Source organism: Haliaeetus albicilla, chromosome 10, assembly GCF_947461875.1.
Source record: "Haliaeetus albicilla chromosome 10, bHalAlb1.1, whole genome shotgun sequence".
Lineage (NCBI taxonomy): Eukaryota > Metazoa > Chordata > Aves > Accipitriformes > Accipitridae > Haliaeetus > Haliaeetus albicilla.
The window spans coordinates 21,899,625-21,918,557 of record NC_091492.1 but is presented as its reverse complement, the minus strand read 5'-3'; the positions used below and the strand labels follow the sequence as shown (position 1 = coordinate 21,918,557).

At 43.0% G+C, this 18,933-nt stretch overlaps 1 protein-coding gene and 1 non-coding gene across 3 annotated transcripts in view; both read right to left on the bottom strand.

The window, feature by feature from the left end:
* The window catches only part of SF3B3 (splicing factor 3b subunit 3), a 30,221-nt gene that overhangs the window by 8,968 nt on the left and 2,320 nt on the right, over nt 1–18,933 (bottom strand). For both annotated transcript variants that reach the window (XM_069793805.1, XM_069793806.1), the window contains exons 4-18: nt 18,110–18,282; nt 17,589–17,730; nt 16,399–16,511; nt 15,481–15,618; nt 14,351–14,454; nt 12,952–13,117; nt 12,338–12,433; nt 11,735–11,807; nt 6,212–6,363; nt 5,631–5,786; nt 5,069–5,224; nt 4,228–4,371; nt 3,160–3,282; nt 1,517–1,671; nt 231–405 (exon numbers count right to left, since the gene is read on the bottom strand). In XM_069793805.1, coding sequence (XP_069649906.1) covers nt 231–405; nt 1,517–1,671; nt 3,160–3,282; nt 4,228–4,371; nt 5,069–5,224; nt 5,631–5,786; nt 6,212–6,363; nt 11,735–11,807; nt 12,338–12,433; nt 12,952–13,117; nt 14,351–14,454; nt 15,481–15,618; nt 16,399–16,511; nt 17,589–17,730; nt 18,110–18,282 — 2,066 coding nt within the window. The remainder of the gene's footprint in view (nt 1–230; nt 406–1,516; nt 1,672–3,159; nt 3,283–4,227; nt 4,372–5,068; nt 5,225–5,630; nt 5,787–6,211; nt 6,364–11,734; nt 11,808–12,337; nt 12,434–12,951; nt 13,118–14,350; nt 14,455–15,480; nt 15,619–16,398; nt 16,512–17,588; nt 17,731–18,109; nt 18,283–18,933) is intronic.
* On the bottom strand, nt 16,123–16,202 carry LOC138687593 (small nucleolar RNA SNORD111). The gene has a single exon (XR_011326747.1). It is a non-coding gene; the product is annotated as a small nucleolar RNA SNORD111 (small nucleolar RNA).

Below are 18,933 nucleotides of genomic sequence, written 5' to 3'. Positions count from 1 at the left end.
CTTAAAGCCTGCCATAGTAACATGCAAAGAAAGGAGCATTGAGAAGTAGTGTATTTGGCTGAAATTTGTGTTTTGAGGCAGATCTTCACTCCTTTCAGCCCCTGCCTTCACAGAGGGCACAAAAACTTGCAGGCAATGGCAGCTGGGAGCTAGTGAGCAGGGAGGAATTTCCAGCTGCAGAAGTCCCCTCCTGGGAACAGATGCATGTACCTGTCCCCCACCCCAATTACCTCAGCCATTTGCTGCTTCCTCTGTGCCTTGGTGGCCTCAGTGTAAGCGTTGTGGTCCGTCTCAATGATGATCAGGTTGTTGCTCTCTGGGTGAATGACAAATTTTCGGGGTGTGTACTGCAATGGGAAGGCAACCTGGTTGAAGACTGCCCCCAGCTTCTCCAGTGCCAAAATCCTAGGGGACAAAGACATGACACGTGTTGAACAAGGTCTGAAAGCAACTGTCCAAGAGAACAAAACGAGTTGAGCTTTACATCTGTGCAACTGGCTAGTGCTGGAGACAAGCAGCACCTTTCTTGGGCCAGACAGCAACTAGCAAACAGCTCCAGAGAGCAGAGCAAAACTAGCATCCTCAATGGGAGCCTATGCTGTGGGACAGGTGTGCTCTGCAGTGCGAGGTCCTTGACTTGAGGGGGTCTCACTGTCTCAGGGTGTGTTCTGAGTGGTGCTGAAGTAAGTCTATCCCAAGAGGAACAGAGAGCCCATGGAAGAAGGAAAGTACACATTTGGGGAACACATCATCTGAATCTAAATGTGACACAGACTCTGACACATAATCAAATGCTCCTCAGAGGCACTTTAGTTAAAACAGTATGAAAAATGCAATGCCAATTCTTTCTTCCTGTGACTTGCCAGCTGAAATGCCAGTTCTTCTGGCATTTGGTGACTAAAAACCGCAAGTCTCTCCAGAAAGAATGACTCCTTTAAAAGCAATGAATGCTGTAATATTTCAATGAGGACAGATACGAAAAAAGTGCCTGTTCAAGTGCATACAGCAGAGCTCCTGAATTTGTGGACCATTATTTTCATTTATCTTAATATCTAAGCTGAACTTTAAAAAGGCAACAAATACACCCCTGTCATGCCTCTGATTTCTTAATCACATGGCTTATTTTCTGCAAAGTAGCCAATTCAGATCACAAACCACAAGATTCTAATATACAATAGGTTCACATTTATTAAAAGCTTCCCTCTCTAAGGATCAGAGAATTTAAGGATAACTTGAATTACACTTGTTATTTTAAAAAGCTAGAAAATACAAATCAGAGAAGTGCACCCTATTTCTTTTTGACAGCATAACTATCCTTGTATTCTGTCTGTTTTCTGAAACCCATCCAAGTGTTTTTATCAAATCATTATCCATAATCATATAACATCAAAAAGACCTTAATTCTTAAGTTAAGTCACTTTAACTCTTTCTTTGAATGTCTAGAGAGAATTCATCACCCCTCCATCTGCCTAGCACCCCAGCCCAGAAGTATTTGTGTTCCCCCATCAGTTCTCACCTCAATGTGTTTGTGGAGATGGCTACAATGCCCTCTGGGCACTGCTCAGAAGCAAAACCAGATGCAAACTCCAGTGTCTCGTAGGACAGAGGAGTCAGGTGGAAGCGTGACTGATAGGAATAACTGAGCCAGGAACGGCTTGACATGGCCAGCACCTGGGAAACAGACAACACAGCAAATTTATCAGGTCTGGGGATGGAGGCAAGCTCACTCCTTGCAATATGAATGAATGTACAGTGCTGGACTCTTACCCACTAGAACAACTGAATTCTTGTGGGTGGACTCCACCCAGCTCAGAGCATACCTTCAGAGATACCACTTGCTTGCAAGGGACAGTTTTATCTGTAAATTGCATACGGCACAAAGAGGAACTTCAAAGTACTATCAAGACAACGGATACTCAAACTGAGGTGCAATAAAAACTATTCTATCTGTAAAAGCCAAGATCAACAAATACTTTCTTTTTTTTTTTTTTGAACAATAGCCTGTTCTAATGGGAACAGGTCACTTAAAATAAATATTTACTGCTTTGTCACAATCCAAATGCTATAACACTCTGATTCAGCATCTAAGTGAAATTTCCTTTAAAAAAAAAAAATTCAGTAACCTATTTTCAATCAATCAAGTTAAGGGAAACAAAGGAAGCAGATGGACTTCTAAACTCTTCAGCTTTACGCATTTGGCTAAAACAACTTCAGTTCAACCTTACTTTCTACCTGAGCAACAAAAGCTGGAACTACACTGAAACACTCACAGGCCACTCCAAGCCCATCACTGACTGGCCATGAGCAGTATGTTTTTTCTCCCCATATTGTAAGACGAGGAACCGAGACCGGTCTCAAAGTAGAAAAGCACTCAGCTATTCTATAGTATTCTCTGCTGGAGCTGCAAAGCACCTCATCTCCAAGTTACAGCTGGCAGACTGGCAGGAGCAAGTTGAAGACATTCACCCAGTGTACCATAACATTAAAGCAGAGCTCACATTCCCAAATCCAGCCCCCTATGCTGACCAGCAGTATTTCTCAACTCTGAAGGTGTCATCCAAAAATGAGTCAAGCAGGGGGTGGTTAATCTCCCCAGTGCCACATCAAAAGGGCTGGAAATGGCACCTCTGATGAAACACATCCTTCCCTCTATGCCAAATCCTGCAAATATTTTCCCTGAACCATGCATGGCAGCTGTCTAGCCCCTGGCTGACCCATTCTCAACATGCACAGGAAACAACCATCAACTGCATCAAGCAGTCAAGGGGTAAGATTTCTGCATGGGGTTCTTCCTGTCCTTGTGCACCAAGGCAGGTGAGATTTTCCAATGTCTTTAAGCCCAAGAATCTGCTCAGAGCTCTCCAGACATGCTGCAAACACAGCCTATGGGTCAGACAAGTCCTAGTTCAAAGAAGGCAGGGAAGCACAACACATTACTTCCTAAGAAGTAAGGAGAATACCAACAAGAGCAAGGCTGTTTGTGAAAGAGCAAGCTGCGAGCCAGGCAGCTCCATAATGAAGTCATTCTACTTCCCACCCTTACCCAGAGTCCTGCTGTGCTGCAAGGATGCTTCCCCACCCTGCCCACCAATAAGGGAAAACCAGGATGCTGCACCTGGGGACTGGATCTGCACCATTCTGAGAGCTCGCCTCACTTACCGCCTCTTGGCCTTGCATTCGGACTCGGAAGAGTTTCACAGGCCGTGAGCCAAGGTATCTGGTCCTGGTGTCGGAAAGATCGCCAGTAACAGGATCCAGGACAGTTCGCAGCAGCACACCATTCTTGACATTAGCAAACCAAAGAGTTAGATCAAGATTACAGATAAGAAATAACTAGCTACAACCATTATTCAAAACAGAGAGGCAATTTCTGAAGAATTAGGTGTTTGTTTTCCTAGCTTACGGTACAACTCTCTTCTACAACCACGCTATATCTAAATTGGCTCTCAATATTAAAAAGCATAGCTCCTGCACACCCCTGTAGGGCAGAAAGGAATTACTGTAAACCAAACACACACACACCACCACCGCCCCCCACAACAAACCAACCAACAAAGAGCCAAAAAACAGACCAAGAAGTTTGGTGCATCACATAAGCCATGAAAAACCTGGAGGGCCAATTCCAGACCCTAATCCCTCTCAATACAAAGCATTTACCCAAAAACTCATGCTGCTTAAAAAGAGCTTGCATTCTGACATCAAATTTGAGGCATGTGAAAGAACCTAGACTGCTCTGATTATTTTTACCACATGTTGAATTGTCAAAACAACATTTTTTTGGTCAAAGATCAGAGAGTCAGTACTGGATGCAACAAAAAGCTGTGTAAGAGCAGTTATTAGAGCAGAGCCTGTGGTTGTGGGTAGTTACTTCTTTGATACTCTGCCCTACAGGCAGTTTCTAAAGAACTGCCCAACATTTCACCCAGAAATTTTTTTTAGAACATGCCCTCTTTCTGGAAGGGGAAAAGCACAATTTGTCCTACATGAAGTCTAGGACAACATGCTGTCTTTTGACTAGTCTTAAGTCTAGGAACGTATGGGGAAACTTGCACCTCTACTAAGTCACACAGTGAATTCCCCAGTCACAGTTGTTAAGCATGTTGTAACAAGGAGGGAACAGTCAGGCTTTGTGTTGCGCTGCATGATGACAAGGCTATGGCAGCAATCCATCTTTCAAGCGAATGCTCACCAAGAAACACCTGTCAGAACCAGGCAGGCACCTCTCACCTGCAGTCCAATGTTCAGGTACAGAAAGCCAATGGAGCCCCTCTCCCCCAGCTCATCCTGCTTCTCTGTGCCACCCATCTCCACAATGCACAGGGACTCTGGCTGTGCAGGAAGGGCCTGCATACTCAGCGGCTGTAAGCAATCCTGTCAGAGACAGAAAAGAGGTACCACACCAGTTAGCAAGGCTTGGCATGGCAAGACGGGATTCAAGCTCCATCTAAGGAGCTTAAAGATGCCCTTTTAAATCTCCATAAAGAAGTATTCAGCACAGAAAAAAGTCACAATAGACGCTGGCTCTGTGGATTTTGGCAAGCAGGAGTGGTTGCAGCCCTGGGGTTTGGAGAAGATAAACTGGATCCTTCCAAACTGTTCTAGCACAGTTTGTGGCTATTTAGCATGGAGAGATTTGAGCAAAGTTTATGTTACTTCAGTCATCCTTTGAACACTCATCTGTTGCAGGCAGAGGAATGATAATGCTGATTTGTTGCTGACCTGCTTGCAGAATGAGTCTGCTCATACCTATAGTACAGGCATAAACAGTGAGACAGGGCAAAGAAAAAAAACCAAACAAAACAAAAAAAGAAAACACTTTCATATCTCATTAGCTGAACTTCCAGGTATGGGCAAGACTAGATAAAACAAGGGAATCTTACAGGTTAGGCAGGTTAGGATCAAGGACTGTGCTTCCTCCCAACCAGCAGAGAAAAGCCATGGAAGCTATTCATTCCTAGTCATCCACCTGAATACAAAAAGACAGCTTGGACAGACACAGCCCACCTCTGGGGTACCCTTCTGAACATTTCAAGCCAATGGAAGAGGCAGAAACAACACAGCTACTCACCGAAGGGTCAAGGGAAATAATTCTGACAGTGTTGTCCACCAGCCCAACAGCAAGGAACCGGGAGCGCTGCTCCCCAGGAGGAACATTGGCCAGGCTCATGCAAACTACATCAGCCGACATCTCCTTTCTCTCTGTGTACTCATTCAGCTGTCCTGACTGAGACACAAAACCACAAGAGACTTATTAACTAGTCAACACAGCAAACCAGCACCAAACTGTCTCTCCACACCCCCCCCCGCCTTTTTTTTTTTTTAAATGTGCTTTAGATTTTTTGTATTTTTTTTAAACATTTCTTTACAGCCTTATTTCAGCTACAATTGGAAGAACCAGAATAGCAATAGGATAGGTACACAATTTTCAGCCTCAGTTATGAACTTCAGAGACTTCAATTAGCCATTAAATCATCTCAGACAGACATAGACCAGATATGCAAGGCTTTGATCTATCCAATCTAGAAGGATGCTTCACTACAGAATCCTTTTCTGCAGGTCTGATCAACCTCTGGCATGCCCCATACTCTGCCTTGCTCTTCCAAATGCATTCACAACATTAACACACATACCGGGTCCATCTCAAAGTAAACCAGTTCTCCTCCAGTCAGTGCTATCACTACTTGTCTCTGGTTCACAGCACATTTTACAATGGTTTTCTTCCCCGGTGTCTTCCATTCATTTACTCTCTTATCTGCTCGAATGTGCCGGATCCCATCTGGATAAACCTGAAGGAAAAAAAAAAAAGATCACATCAATTCTGCATTTACCATCCCTTCACAACTCCCATCTCACTAGTGGTTCTGACACAGAAAAAGCCAAAGGCAAGCACTGCTCCTGGCAATGGTGATCCATTAGCTATGCAACAGGCTGAACTAGCATGAAGCCACTCGCCAGCTGGAAGCATTGCATCTTTGAACTGCAGCAAGGGACTACCGAGCATGCACTGAAGGAGATTAGGAGCATCTTCAGCTGGTCCAGTTTATCTTAGCAGGATATAAAATGGGAAAGGCCAAGTGTCATTCTCTGCCAATCCACACCTTTAGACATGACATATGTTGCACTACTGTAGAAACCATGGCCGGCCAGCAAGCAGACATAAGCAAGAGAGTGACAGACATAAGCAGACATGTCAGAAGCAGCTTTCCATTACCTGTACCAAAGCATCATCACCAAGAAGAGAGCAGGACAAGGTGGGTGTAGTACCCAGGAATCCAGAGTCAGTCACTTCTTCTACAGTTTCTCCAATAGACAGCACCAGCGTGGCATTTACGAAGGACACAATGATATAGGCATCAAATTCATCTGGTCAAGGGAGACAGGGAAAAAAGGGTGCTGATTAAACAAATGCAAGGCTTCACAACAAAATTAGCAGTCTGACAGATGTCTAGCAGTTACTTTTCAGCAGAATTCCTGTGATAATTACATCTGCTGACAGTATTGTGTAAGTTCATTCTAGGACACACTGTCCAAAAGCCAGCCACTGCTAGACTCCAAACAACGCAAGACTGAGCCAGGGATCCAAATGATAGTCTGGATTCTGGCAAGCAAGACTCCTGCCTACTTTTTTCAAAGACAGCACAAGGTCTAGAAGACTTTAAGACACTTGCCCCACCTCACACGAGAAGCTGAATCCAGATTTAACACCTAATGAAGTCAAATGAAGTACTCTACTCCAATAATGTGAACACATGGAACCCATCCGCAGAAACCGCACCACGGACTCTGCAAACAGCAGAGGACGTCAGGGTTAGCCTGCTCTACCCTCATCCAGAAGCTCAACTAGCTTACATTCATAGAGCCACCCGTACAGTCTCCTGGGATGAGAAACAATTACGTTTTTAAGACAGAGTAAACACTGACCTTTACTTCTACTGGAATAAGTGACAGTATTACAACTATTATCTCCAGTACTGGCTTCTTCCAAAGGGGACAGCTTGGGAGAGTCCAGTGGCTTGGACAGGAGCTATGCTAATCAAAATAGTCTTAAGAGCTCATTTAGAAATAGGGAAACTTTGTGGGAAACAAGTAGTAGCACGGGGTAAAGGGAATGCCACCGTTTATTGCTGTCCATTTTCGTTCTCCAGAAGTGATAGGCATTAAAGAGGTGGGGAAGAAAGTCTCATTAAAACAGAGTAACAAAAGCAACAGAAACAATTAAGTCTGTTGGGAAATGGAGCCAGGAGCCCTGGTGAAGTAAGATTGCCTCAGAGAAGCAATTCCACTTCTGCTGCTGTTGTCATGCAAGTGCTATTTCTTAAAAGGAAAAAATTCCCCATTTTAACCCAACTCAACCCAAAGCTCAGACTTATGCACCACAGCACAAGACTATTAACAAAGGTGAGGGTGTAAGAGAGCTGTCACAGTTTTTGCCCTTGAGCAGACTTTCTCCATAATTTGCAAATGTGGAAGACATGGAGAAATGGCTAATGACTCTCTAGGTAGAGAAAGAAAATAGAGAACTCTCACTGGGATGAATACAGGATGCCAGCAAATACTATGCAGCAGCTTAAAGAAACTGAACTGGGTTAACTGAAACAAATACTTCAGGAACTGATCCTTTTCTTATCCACCCTATTTAGAAGGAGACGTTGCCAAACCTGCTGTGTCATGTTTCTAACAAAGTTCTTACATACAGCTGAAAATATGCAAGTGAAAAAAAAACATCATTCTTCCCTCCAACATCTGGTATACAGACCACAGCTCTGATCAAACTGAAGAGCTTTGTATAATTAAAGCAATTCCAACAGTGGTCTGTGGCCTAAACTCCATTACTACTCTATTAAGTGGTCACAGGCTATAACCTCCGACAAGCTCCTGAACCCCACGAACAGGAGCAGGTCCACTTGGGAAATGAAAAAACTGAACCTGCACACAGAAACTGATTAGTAATGCCAACTATTTTAACACTTGGCTTAACAGAATTTCTCTAATGTTAACAGCAGATGTAAGAGTTCAGCAAGATGTACACCATTACATACTGGTTATTTTCTACATTAAATAGAAGCTTCTCCTACAAACTTACATGAATTTTTCAACACCAGAAGTCTACAAGAATTCCTCGATCTCTTTAAACAGAGATTCTAGCAGTTCACAGGCTAAGCATTTAATTCATAAATATCCTGTAGACAGGATGTTCTAAAAATTCCATTTCAAAGACCATCGTTGCTTTCCAAACTTCTTGAGAGCTGCTGCCTTCCTCCCTGGGGGCTGTCATTCTCATGATAAACCACCATGTCCCAGCTGGAGACTTAACCATGTGATTTGGAGCAGGACAAAGAACTCCCATTTGAAAGCAAAACAGATTCCCTTAGTCCTACTCTAAATGAAAACTCATTCCTACCTCTTAATAGTTTTTTAGCTCTTTCTTTTCACTGGCTTACAGTTATATTAGAGCGTGCCTTTAAGTTTGTGTCAGTAATAGTGACAAGTGCATTTTTGCTTGAAGTCCAGTAGTGTTGCTTAATGAGTCTCTGCTGGAGCTTTTGAAATAAAGGGTTTGATTTACCAGAATTAAGTCAGTGAATAAGATGCATTCATCTAGATTCAAACAATACAATTCTGGTTTAGAAAATATAGCAGCCTAGTTGAAATTAAGAGGACTAAATCCCTGGGGCACACTGAGAAGTATTCTCAGTTCAAAAAAGAAAAGATCTACAGATTTTTCATATGAAAAGATATCTACTTAGCTCTGCACAACTCCAAGCATAACATCAGGCTGCTCAGAGTTTTGAACAGATAGACATTATTTTTTACACAGACACAAGACTTCAGAGATGCTTGTTACTGTTCTAACTGCTCCAGTTAGCTCCTTTCAGTGAGTAACAGAGACATTTTAATGACTCTGAAGAACCACAGCTGGGACTCATTCTCCCATGCATTCATTACAAGTTTTCTGCAGCCTCATGCACACATCACGACCAGTTATGAAAACATCACATTTCAGACCATGAATTCTACACTACTGTCCCTTTTGTTACATGTCATGGATTGTCTGAGTTAGTTCGTGAGAATTCCATTCCTATACACTAGCCCAGGTCTGATACAGTTTTTTCATACTCTGCAGCATCTGAATTTGCACCAATACAAATGCAGTCACCACTGTCTCAGAGCTCAGCGAACAAACAGATGAGCAGTGACAAAGTTCAGGATTATTCTCACTTAAAAGATACGGACAGGATGACAGCACATTTTCCTGGGCTTCTGTTTACTACCGCATGGAGACTCCACAGCTGTGACTCACTGCACATTGCTTTTCATGCAAGAGTGCCAGGTAGGGAATGCAGACTGTAGGTCTCAGCTCACATCTATCTCCACAGCGAAGCACACAGCCACCTAGCTCCCCAGACCTTGATATTCAACTGCAAGAGAGGGTTTGGTCCAAATCCCATCCACTTCTGTCTGATGGGCAAATGCATCCCATAACCACAGGGCATTCCCATGCCAGCAATATCTACACGTGCTTCAAGCACACTTGACTATTTTCTCTTGGAGGTCTCTACAAAGCAGCTGGGGGGGGCGGGGAACCAATCCTCAGTCTAGAAAGGAGCTGAAAACACCCCAGAAACGCACACCTCTGACTTTAGCAAGAACTGACCATTCTGTAGAGACATGGTCGATTATTTTGTTCCCCAAAGACTGTAAGATAGAATGGGAGTTGCTTTCTACTCCTCAGCTACAGAACTACAAAGGCAACAATCTCCAGCTACACAACAGCTTCTAGAATTTGTTTACTGAAAAGCTTAGCATAAAAGTAGCATGGTTTGGGGATTCTCTGTGGTTAACCTGTGGGACAGTACAGTAGCCCCTAGCAGTAGGTACACACCTGTGGTGATCAGCACCTCCACCACCAGCCACCTGTGGAAGAAAAAAAAAGGCTTGGTATTGGTAGTGTGTATCACCACGTACCAGCCAAGGTTAGTATTTGCTTTGAAGGCTGCAAACCTGTATGTGTCTTACAGAGGCCTTGCAGCACGCGCACACTGTGGCATCAAGGCAGAGCCAGGCAGCCCGACACTGCAAACTGAACACTCAAAAACCAGCACTTGGGCAGTTTCAAGATTAGATACATGTTTGAAAAGGTTCTGCAGTCTTTCTAATTAAAACCCACTAAAATCGTTTCTGAATTCAGGGAATTGTAACATGGGGATCAGTTTCATGTAACTTTTAACCGTATTCAAAAAGTAGCATGGTTCACAACAGCTACAAATTCCAGCCTTTCTGAAATCATGGAGAAGATCTTCATGCTGGAACCTGGAGAATTTGGAAGGAGGAAAAAAGAGGAGGCATCGAGACTGGTCTGTTTCATATAGGTTAGCAATGGTCCTCCATCTCCTGAATAGTCAAAGTCATCCTCTGGAACCCCAAGAGAAAAGGTTTTAAAACTGTAAGGTGATGTCAGAAGCCTTCATCTCTCAGAGGGAGCAAATGTTACCAACTCCTCTTCCAGAAGGCAGGAGAAAAGGTTTGTCTCTAACAAACTGGAATGCCTTTTAAGAAAAGCAAATATTTTTGGTATGAACTGTGGAAATACGTTCCTTCTGACCCTTTTTGTTTCTAGGGAACACGAAGGCACTTTGTGCTCAAAGCTCCTTCCATGCTGCTTAGGCAGTACATGAGTCTCAGAACACGAGCACAGGAACTGATGGCAGGTCTCGGATGGCAAGGTAAATCCCACAGCAATGTTTGAAATTCCCACAGGGTTACTGGCTCCCTGGAAGACACACTACTCTGATTCCTTAAAAACAAGATACCATGTCACCACAGCAGGCTAAGGTCTCCACTGCAACAATCTGGCGTTTCTATATCCAGTGCATAAACCTACGGCAAGCCTTTCCAAGATTTATACGAAGCACTGCCTTGGCAATAATCACTGAAACCATCAGCACCCAGAATAGTGTCATTTCAGGCTTTTTGGGTTTTTCTGAGGAACTCTGTTCTTGCCCTCAAGAGAAAGGCAGGACAAGGGATTACATTTCCTCTTGTACTTTAGTATGGCAAACCCGTTATTTCAAATCAGGAAAAAAAAAAAACCAAACCAAACAAAACCAAACCAAACCCACAATCCTGTATATTCTGCCAATTTCAGATCTTGACCTTCCTGGAATCAGCAGCATTCTATACACTGCTGAGTGTTTGAATAGGGACCATGTCCTAGCCCAAACAGACTGTTTTCTTTGCAGATATGCATAGTGGGAAGTAATAAAATACAGACACTGTTGCCAATTTATCTTCTTTGTTCCATAATTTGTATCCCACTCTCTCAGAAAGAGCCGATTACTGTAGTTGTCAACACGCACATAAAGAATAGCAAGTACGCTCCAACAAAAAGCATAACCATTGCCTGCTGATGTCAGAGCAAGAACTTATGGGAAGTGGGAAAGGATGAGAAGTTCAGCAGCTTCAGGCTGCAAACATACAGCTGATGCAGCATATTGGGTGATGGATGCAGCTGCAGGCGGGTGCTTCTTTGTCAAAGGGAAGCGTGACAATTCTAGGGAACCAGCGGGTGTACAAACAGGTGGCTGCTGATCCAAAATGTAACTTTTGGGGATGGCATACAGCCATAATGCAGCATCTCTCCTATCTCTTTGGACACAAAACCAAAAAAACCCAACAAACAAAACGCATCAAAAAACATTATCACCTCCCTGTGCTTTAGGAAAACACTGCATACCTTCAACATGTCTCCTCACAGTCCATACAGCATTGGGGTTACCAGGCAGCTCTGAGACGGCCATTTCAGATACCTAAGAGTAAACAGGAAGAAGGTTCTTTTGCAAACAGATGTTTACTTACTACAGTACGTCACCAAACCACCAGCAGCTTTTAGGCTTTCCCACAACTGGGCAGGAAAGCTAATAATTCCCAATTCTGATGCTTTCTCCCCCATGCCAGATGTGCTACAGGGTAGAATACATTCAGCAATGATACAGCAACATTAGAGCTCTGGATGATCAGCTTTAAAACAAGGTCATCTGCCCCAGCAAAGAGATCACTAGCAGCAGCTGGCAGAGACAATGGGAATGTTCCAGCTCAATAAACTCAAGTATTAGAAGGGACAAAATGCAGGTGGTCAAGAGTCAAATGAACAAAAAGCCTTTAAAACTGTCAGAGCAAAGAGGACAATCCTTCTATTTCCAAGAAGCAAGCCTAGAGAAAGTTGCTCTCCAGACTACAGCAAAAGGAGAATCCCTTCATTTCAGCACCCTTATTTCAAGGATCTTCTCCCACTGCCCTCACCACTCAAGCTGTTCTTCTAAAGTGCTGGAAGTCTTACCTCAAGTCCATGTCTTAGAACCCTCAGAGACGACCGGGGCCCCCGACCACAAGCCACATACAACTGGGGTGTGTCTTCATTGGCCAAATCTGCTATCTGCATGGAGACATAGTGTCAAACACTACCCACAGGAAGAGAAAATTAAACTAAACTATATACGACACACTACTGCTTTACGAATGGTTTCTTTTCAGACACTGTAAACAGTGAAGATGCCATAGGGTGTACCATCTACTGCCCAGAAATAATGTCAAGTTTTAACCAAACTCTCTGCAGAGCAGAGAGCTGGTCTGATGGTCAGAGGAGCAGTACATGTCTGCTGGCTGACACCCTGTGTCCACATATCTATTTATCACCACAGGAATCAAAGGCTGCCAGGCCAGGTACCAGGCTTAGGCAGCTGTCCGAGAATTTAGCAGACTTGCTCTTCTATCAGCATTTAGTATAGAGCAGTATTTCTGGAAACCTAGGATAATGTAGCTTTGGTGGCTCCGCTTAGACACAAATACTCTGCAGAAAAGCAAAGAAAAAAATCATGCATCTATGATCAATTCCTCTGTAAATGAGAAAGACTTACTTATGTGGTGAATGAGAGCTTGCTGATGGCAACATACCTGACAACACAAAATAGGAGACAAACTGTCCAGCTCATCCACCAGCACCAGGTTCTTGAGAGGTCGTGGCTGAAAAAAGAACGTATCTCCTTCCTCAAGAGGCATGGCAGAAGAGAACTCTGGCTCCTCATCATCATCACCCAGGTGAGCTATCTGGTACAGGTAACTTGAGACAGAAAGCAAAAGCAACAGCTTTCAGTGCAAAGCTCATGTAGCCTTCTCTAAGAAAGGCTTCGCCAAATATTCACTAGGCAGCAGGGAGGACAGAAATCCTTCCCTACGTTGTACAGCTGTTAAAATTTAGCCTTAGGGATTGTCTTCTTGGTGACAAGATGTTTAAAGGAAATCAGAGGCCTGCAAAAAAAACTAAACAAAAACCACAGAAACAAAAAAACCCACCACAACCTCCCCCCTCCAAACCTTCTCATTCATAGCTGTCACTGGCAAGGCATCCCAGAGTTTCAGTGTTTTCTCTGTTTACCCTTGAGCCTTTCAGATATTTCTTGTGTTAGAGCCCAAGCACCAACTGACAGCTGAGGCCAAGAGCAAGACCAATGGCTAAGACTGCAGCTCCACAGTTATCTATTTTATTGGAATACTCTCACCTTGCTATTTTTAACCACATTCCCTATTTCATTTTATGAGCCTAAATATCACAACAATCAAGTTAAACTTCAGAGGAAAAAAATAAAACCAGAAAGATAGACTGATTTCTTCCTGGTTTTAATAAAGCTCAAATGAATATGGCTTCCTCAAGAGCTTAGTTTATACAACTTGAGTTCAGATTCACTCTAGTAAATTGGCTGGAGCTCCCCCAGGTGGCTGACTGCAGATGTAGTCAGAAAAAAATATTAATCTCCATTCTTGTGAATCCCTTAGACACTGTTCAGCCATCTTCAAAGGTGTGCAAAGTCTTCTTTGAGACTTTAGAATATTCTAGAACCCCAAACATGAATTGGGAAAGCCCTCAAGTATACATCTATTATGGAAAGGACCACAGTTACTCATAACAAACCCTATCTACTTCTGAGTGGGCCAAAACACACAAAGGTTCAATGAAAACTGATCAAACTAATTAAAGATAATTCATCCAGATACATGATGGACCCTTTATGAACTGCAAGTGCTCAATTCTTCCAAAACCTACTGCAAGAGCATGTAATCTTTTGTACTCTGGACTATAATATCTAATCTGGGTTCAAACAAGAAGAAAATTCCCCCACTCAGTCATAGCCTAAACCAATTGTTCTGCTCAAGCCATGTGAACAAAGCATTAATTTACCCTTTAAAACAGAGGTTTTGTCTTTGTATGTTCAATAAGTTCAAAGGTCAGTTTGCAGTCCTGAACAGAAACAGTCTGTTTCAGGGGAAAAATGCTGACCTAAAATTGTTTACTCACTGGTTTCCAAATTCAGATGCCACAAAGAGAAACCCCGTTTTCAGCACGCACATGGCAGCGGCGACAGGAACAGTGTCAAAGTACTTCAGTCGAATCTCTGTTACCTGAAAGCAGAGGAAGATGTGACTGTGCTAGCAAAGTACTAGAACTGTACATGTGTGATTTAATAAAAAAAAGCTGCCTAGCTATCCTCTCCAAAGAAAGGGAGCAAGTGAGTGGGCCAGGCTTAACCACACCAGTAGTTTGGGGCAGCAGGTTATAGATCACAACAGACTATTTTGAACACACAAGTTGGGCTGCCTGTTTTATTCCAAGACTTTCTGGCTTTAGTAACACTGAGTCGGTTTGGAAAAAAACAGCTGCAAAAATAGCAAGCTGTTTAAAAGAAGAAATTTGCTTCACTGAACACCAGCCATTCCCCAACACGTGAAAAATTCACTGTCCTGAGCAAATTTCAACATTTTATATAGTCGCAATAGCTGCTGATGAAAACTTCCAAGACACTTAAAGACGCTACACAATCATTCCTTGTACTAAATTTGACATGTGTAGATGAAAGAGAAACTGACATTCAACATTTACTCAAAAAAACCCACTGATTCTCTGCAGCAGAGATCTTTTTATTGCAAAATACTAGGACAAGAAGCAGCAAGCCACTTCAAGCTCGTTATTTCAACTCATGGATCAGCTGTACCAAGCTGTCTAGATCAATTTGCAAAAAGATTCATTATAGCATGTAAATATTCAATTAAGAGATGAAATAGAGAGCACCTACTGTGATCAAGAGAAACTAAATTCCCCAGAATTAGTTTCTGGCATACCCTCTAGCAGGTTCATCGACCACACTTTACAATACATCTTTTGAAGAAAGGACTGCCTGTAGAACATCTAAAATATGCCCAAGTGACTCTGCAGCATAACTGCAGGATCTTGCAAACATTGTGCTGTGTCTCTGTATGAGTAAACAGCAGTTACAACTGTGGGTATAACGGTACTACAAGTCACACAGAACACAGGCCATTACACAGCTAAAACCACAATATCAAATACTTATCACTTTAGAGAATCAAAATAAATGACCAAGGACTCTTCTCAATGAATGCTTCTGTTGTTCTTCGTGTGATGCTTACCATGTCTTCATCTGTCTCCAGCGTAATCTTGAAGATGTCTCCCTGCTCTGTCTGGGCCAGGAAGAAGAACATGGACTTGGTCTTATGTGTAGCAGAGCAGACAAAAATCATACCTCTCTCTGGGTCATCCAAGTCATTCTGTCAAGAGAGAAAGTGGAGGTCATTGGTGGAACTACCCAGCAAGTGTGGATGTGATTTCACTGACTGAAGTATTTCCATTTCACAGGTGTCTTAAGAGCTGACAGTATGCGAGGAGGCTTTTAACACAAAGCACATCCCCCCTATTACACCCGTAGTTATCCTTGGTACATCTCTGCCCCAGAAGGAAATGTATTTCTAATTCACTGTGCCTAAGCATCACCCCTCTTAGCTTTTTCGCCCTCCTCCCCAGACAACTCTCTCACATATCAAAGCCAAACCCAGAGGAAAGTGCTGCAATCCACACACAACTGTTTTTGAGCACCTGAACCTTGGCAGGTGTTCAAAGCCCTGTCAAAGCACACAACAATTTGCAGTACCAAAGGAGGAGGAAGCAGCCTTAGATGCTACACAGCAGCTGTCAAATTCACCTGCATACACGATGGCAACCATGACTCACCATCTCAAGTAATCCTATCTTACACCAACAGCACTGCTGCCATGGTGCCTGATCAGAGTCTATGGAGTATCTCCAGCATAATTCTCAGAGAAGAGACATGAACCAAGCTCATCACTTCAGGCTATGCCCACCTCCATCTTCCCTCACAGGTAACATGCAGCCAGTAAGGTAGATTACAGGCCAACACACTTTTAACTCCTTTATTCTTAATTTAAAATCTCCCTGATGCCTTTAACCATGAAAGGCAAATACCAAGCATTCATTTAGCACTGACAAAGACAACCTTGAAAAAAAAAGGGTAGGAATCTCAAAATTCTCACCCGTCTCCTGGGGATTGGGCATCTGATATCAGGCTGGTCACCAAAGTTTTTATAGGTAATATAGTTTTCAGAACAGATCAGCACCCCACTGGGTCCATCTGAACCACCAGGAACTGAAACACAAAAAATATTATGAAAAAAGCCCTTACCAGAGATCTGACTTACTGCCTGCAGAACATTTCTTCTGGTTTTCTTTAAAGCAACATAGTTTCCAGTGTTCTTTATCACCCTACATATACAAATCTACTCTTATTGAAGAGGAAGACAAAAGACCCCAGTACAGCTGCCTGTGTCAGCATAAGAACAGGGCAGATGGAACTCGGGGACCAGGAAGGAGAAAAAGGAAGGATGCAGCTCTAGACAAATTGCTTATGTTTAGCCCTCCTGGCTTATTCTTGTCTAGAAAGCCATGACACCCAAAATACTACATTAGCAACTTGTCAGTTAAACACAACCCTTGGGTTACTGGCATGTATGCTTGCTGTCAAAAAAATGTCAGAAAACCATCTGGTAGGTACCTTTCATTTTTAAAGTATGTTTTTTAAAATGCTTCTATTGAGATCCCAGTGTAACAAAAGATCATCAAAATAGTAGTAGCCGTCAGATCCAGCCCAATATTTGGTGTCTGATGGCTGACTACAGAAGATGCAACAACAGCGCAAGCACACAAAGATGCTCTCCTAGCTTAGCTTCCTTTGTGCTTCGAGAAGAATCTGCAGCAGTTCAGCTGTTTCACAGGTCAAAGGCGTTAGGTTGGCTTTGCACCCAATCCCTGTAAGTGGGCTTTTAGTCCATGGATTCATCTGCCTTTTGAATGCATATTAGCTGATGGAATCCCATGCAACAGAGTACAACAGCACCTATGCACTACCTAAAAATACATGCTTTTGCATCTGCTACCAGCTTATTTCAGTTAATATCTCTTAGCTTTGGAATTCAGAGAATATCCAGAATACACCTAAAGGAAGAGATGAGGAGCACTTTCAAACTGCAGCTGTATCTATGAATTCTTGCACATTTCCATGTGCGAACCACACTCATTACCTGACTCCAAGATCAATTAATTTATACTAATGGCTCAGACTACCATCAAAACAATTAAGATGTAAAGCGTATTTATTCTGTTTCCCTGGGGAATGGGAACCAAGTAGATGCATAGGAAAATGACTTAGTGGCCAGGTGGCAAGTACCTGTTATAAGGAAGTTGCCATGCTCTTCCAAGGGCTCACTGTATTTCCTAACAACGTGGTTCAAACCCAAGTCCAGTTCATAAAATGTCAATGTCTGCTGTGTGTTGGCTGCTGCTTCTCCCGTTGGATCATTGTCTGCTTCCTAAAACACAACACATGAAGGTGTCTTTCAAGAAAGGTATTAAAGGAAGAGCAAAGCTGACGTATGGCGAAACAGTTCTGAGTAACATTAGAATGAAGTCCAAAAGACAACTTGCTGGAAGATGCACAAGAAAAGCTTGACAGGAAGAAAATACGCACATTTGCAGTTGAACAGCAAGAATTTAAGAAGAATCACCAAGACAGAAGAGACTTGCCTATTCTGACTGAAGGCAAAACAAAAAGCAAGTAAGCTCGCAACAAATGAAAATCGTCTCAGTCAGCAAAAGCAGCCAGCGTTCCCCACCCCCACAGACAGATTAACAACAGAAGAGGAACAACAAAGCTCAAAAGACAGCAAAGGGAGATCAAGTTCTTCCCACCTCATAATCCATTTCCAGACAAGCAAACATCGGGTTTTCAAATCCCACATCGACTCCTACCACATGGTAGACCAAGGTATTGGCCTTGTGGGCTTCCAGCGGGGAGGAAATGGTGAGACGAGCAGCAGCGTCTCTGTTCAAGATATACACCAGCTTCTGCTTTTCAATAGCACCTGCAAGGAAAGGACAACAGCACCTGAAGCACATTACCCAGTGATCAAGTCTGATCATCCCTGCATTCCAAGATCAGTATAAAACTCTGCAAGAGAACATCAGTGTTACTACTGCTGCCGAAGTTCACTGTTGGTATTTATCTCTGTGCCCCCAATTAACTTCAAATGTCTCATTTTTAATGTCAGGCCACAAGCGCAAATGACAACTCCAGCTCTTCAAAGCCAAAGACTGACCCTTCAGGCTACGGCCATCTAGCCCAAAGTTCAATCTACAATGGCTACAGGCAGATTTACTCACTCATTCCATCACACAAGAGATGACAGACTCCAGGGAAGCAAAAACAAATCGAAAAAAGCAGCCAGATGTTCCACCATTTAAAGCCATTTGGCAAGAAGACCTTTCCTTAGAAATATTTTAACTAAGAAAAGGTATTCGTGCCTGATACACAGCATCCACAACACAACAAACGCTTATCACTCTTAACTATCAATGTGAATGGCACAATTATGACTGTGCTACCTTCTCACCCACGAAAACCAGACCTGTCAGAAAGGAAATATTATTATTTATTGTTATTCCTGATATAAAGGGGCACTGTTAAACTACCTATCACTGCAAGTCCCTGCTCTCAGCATGCAGGAAAGCAGCAC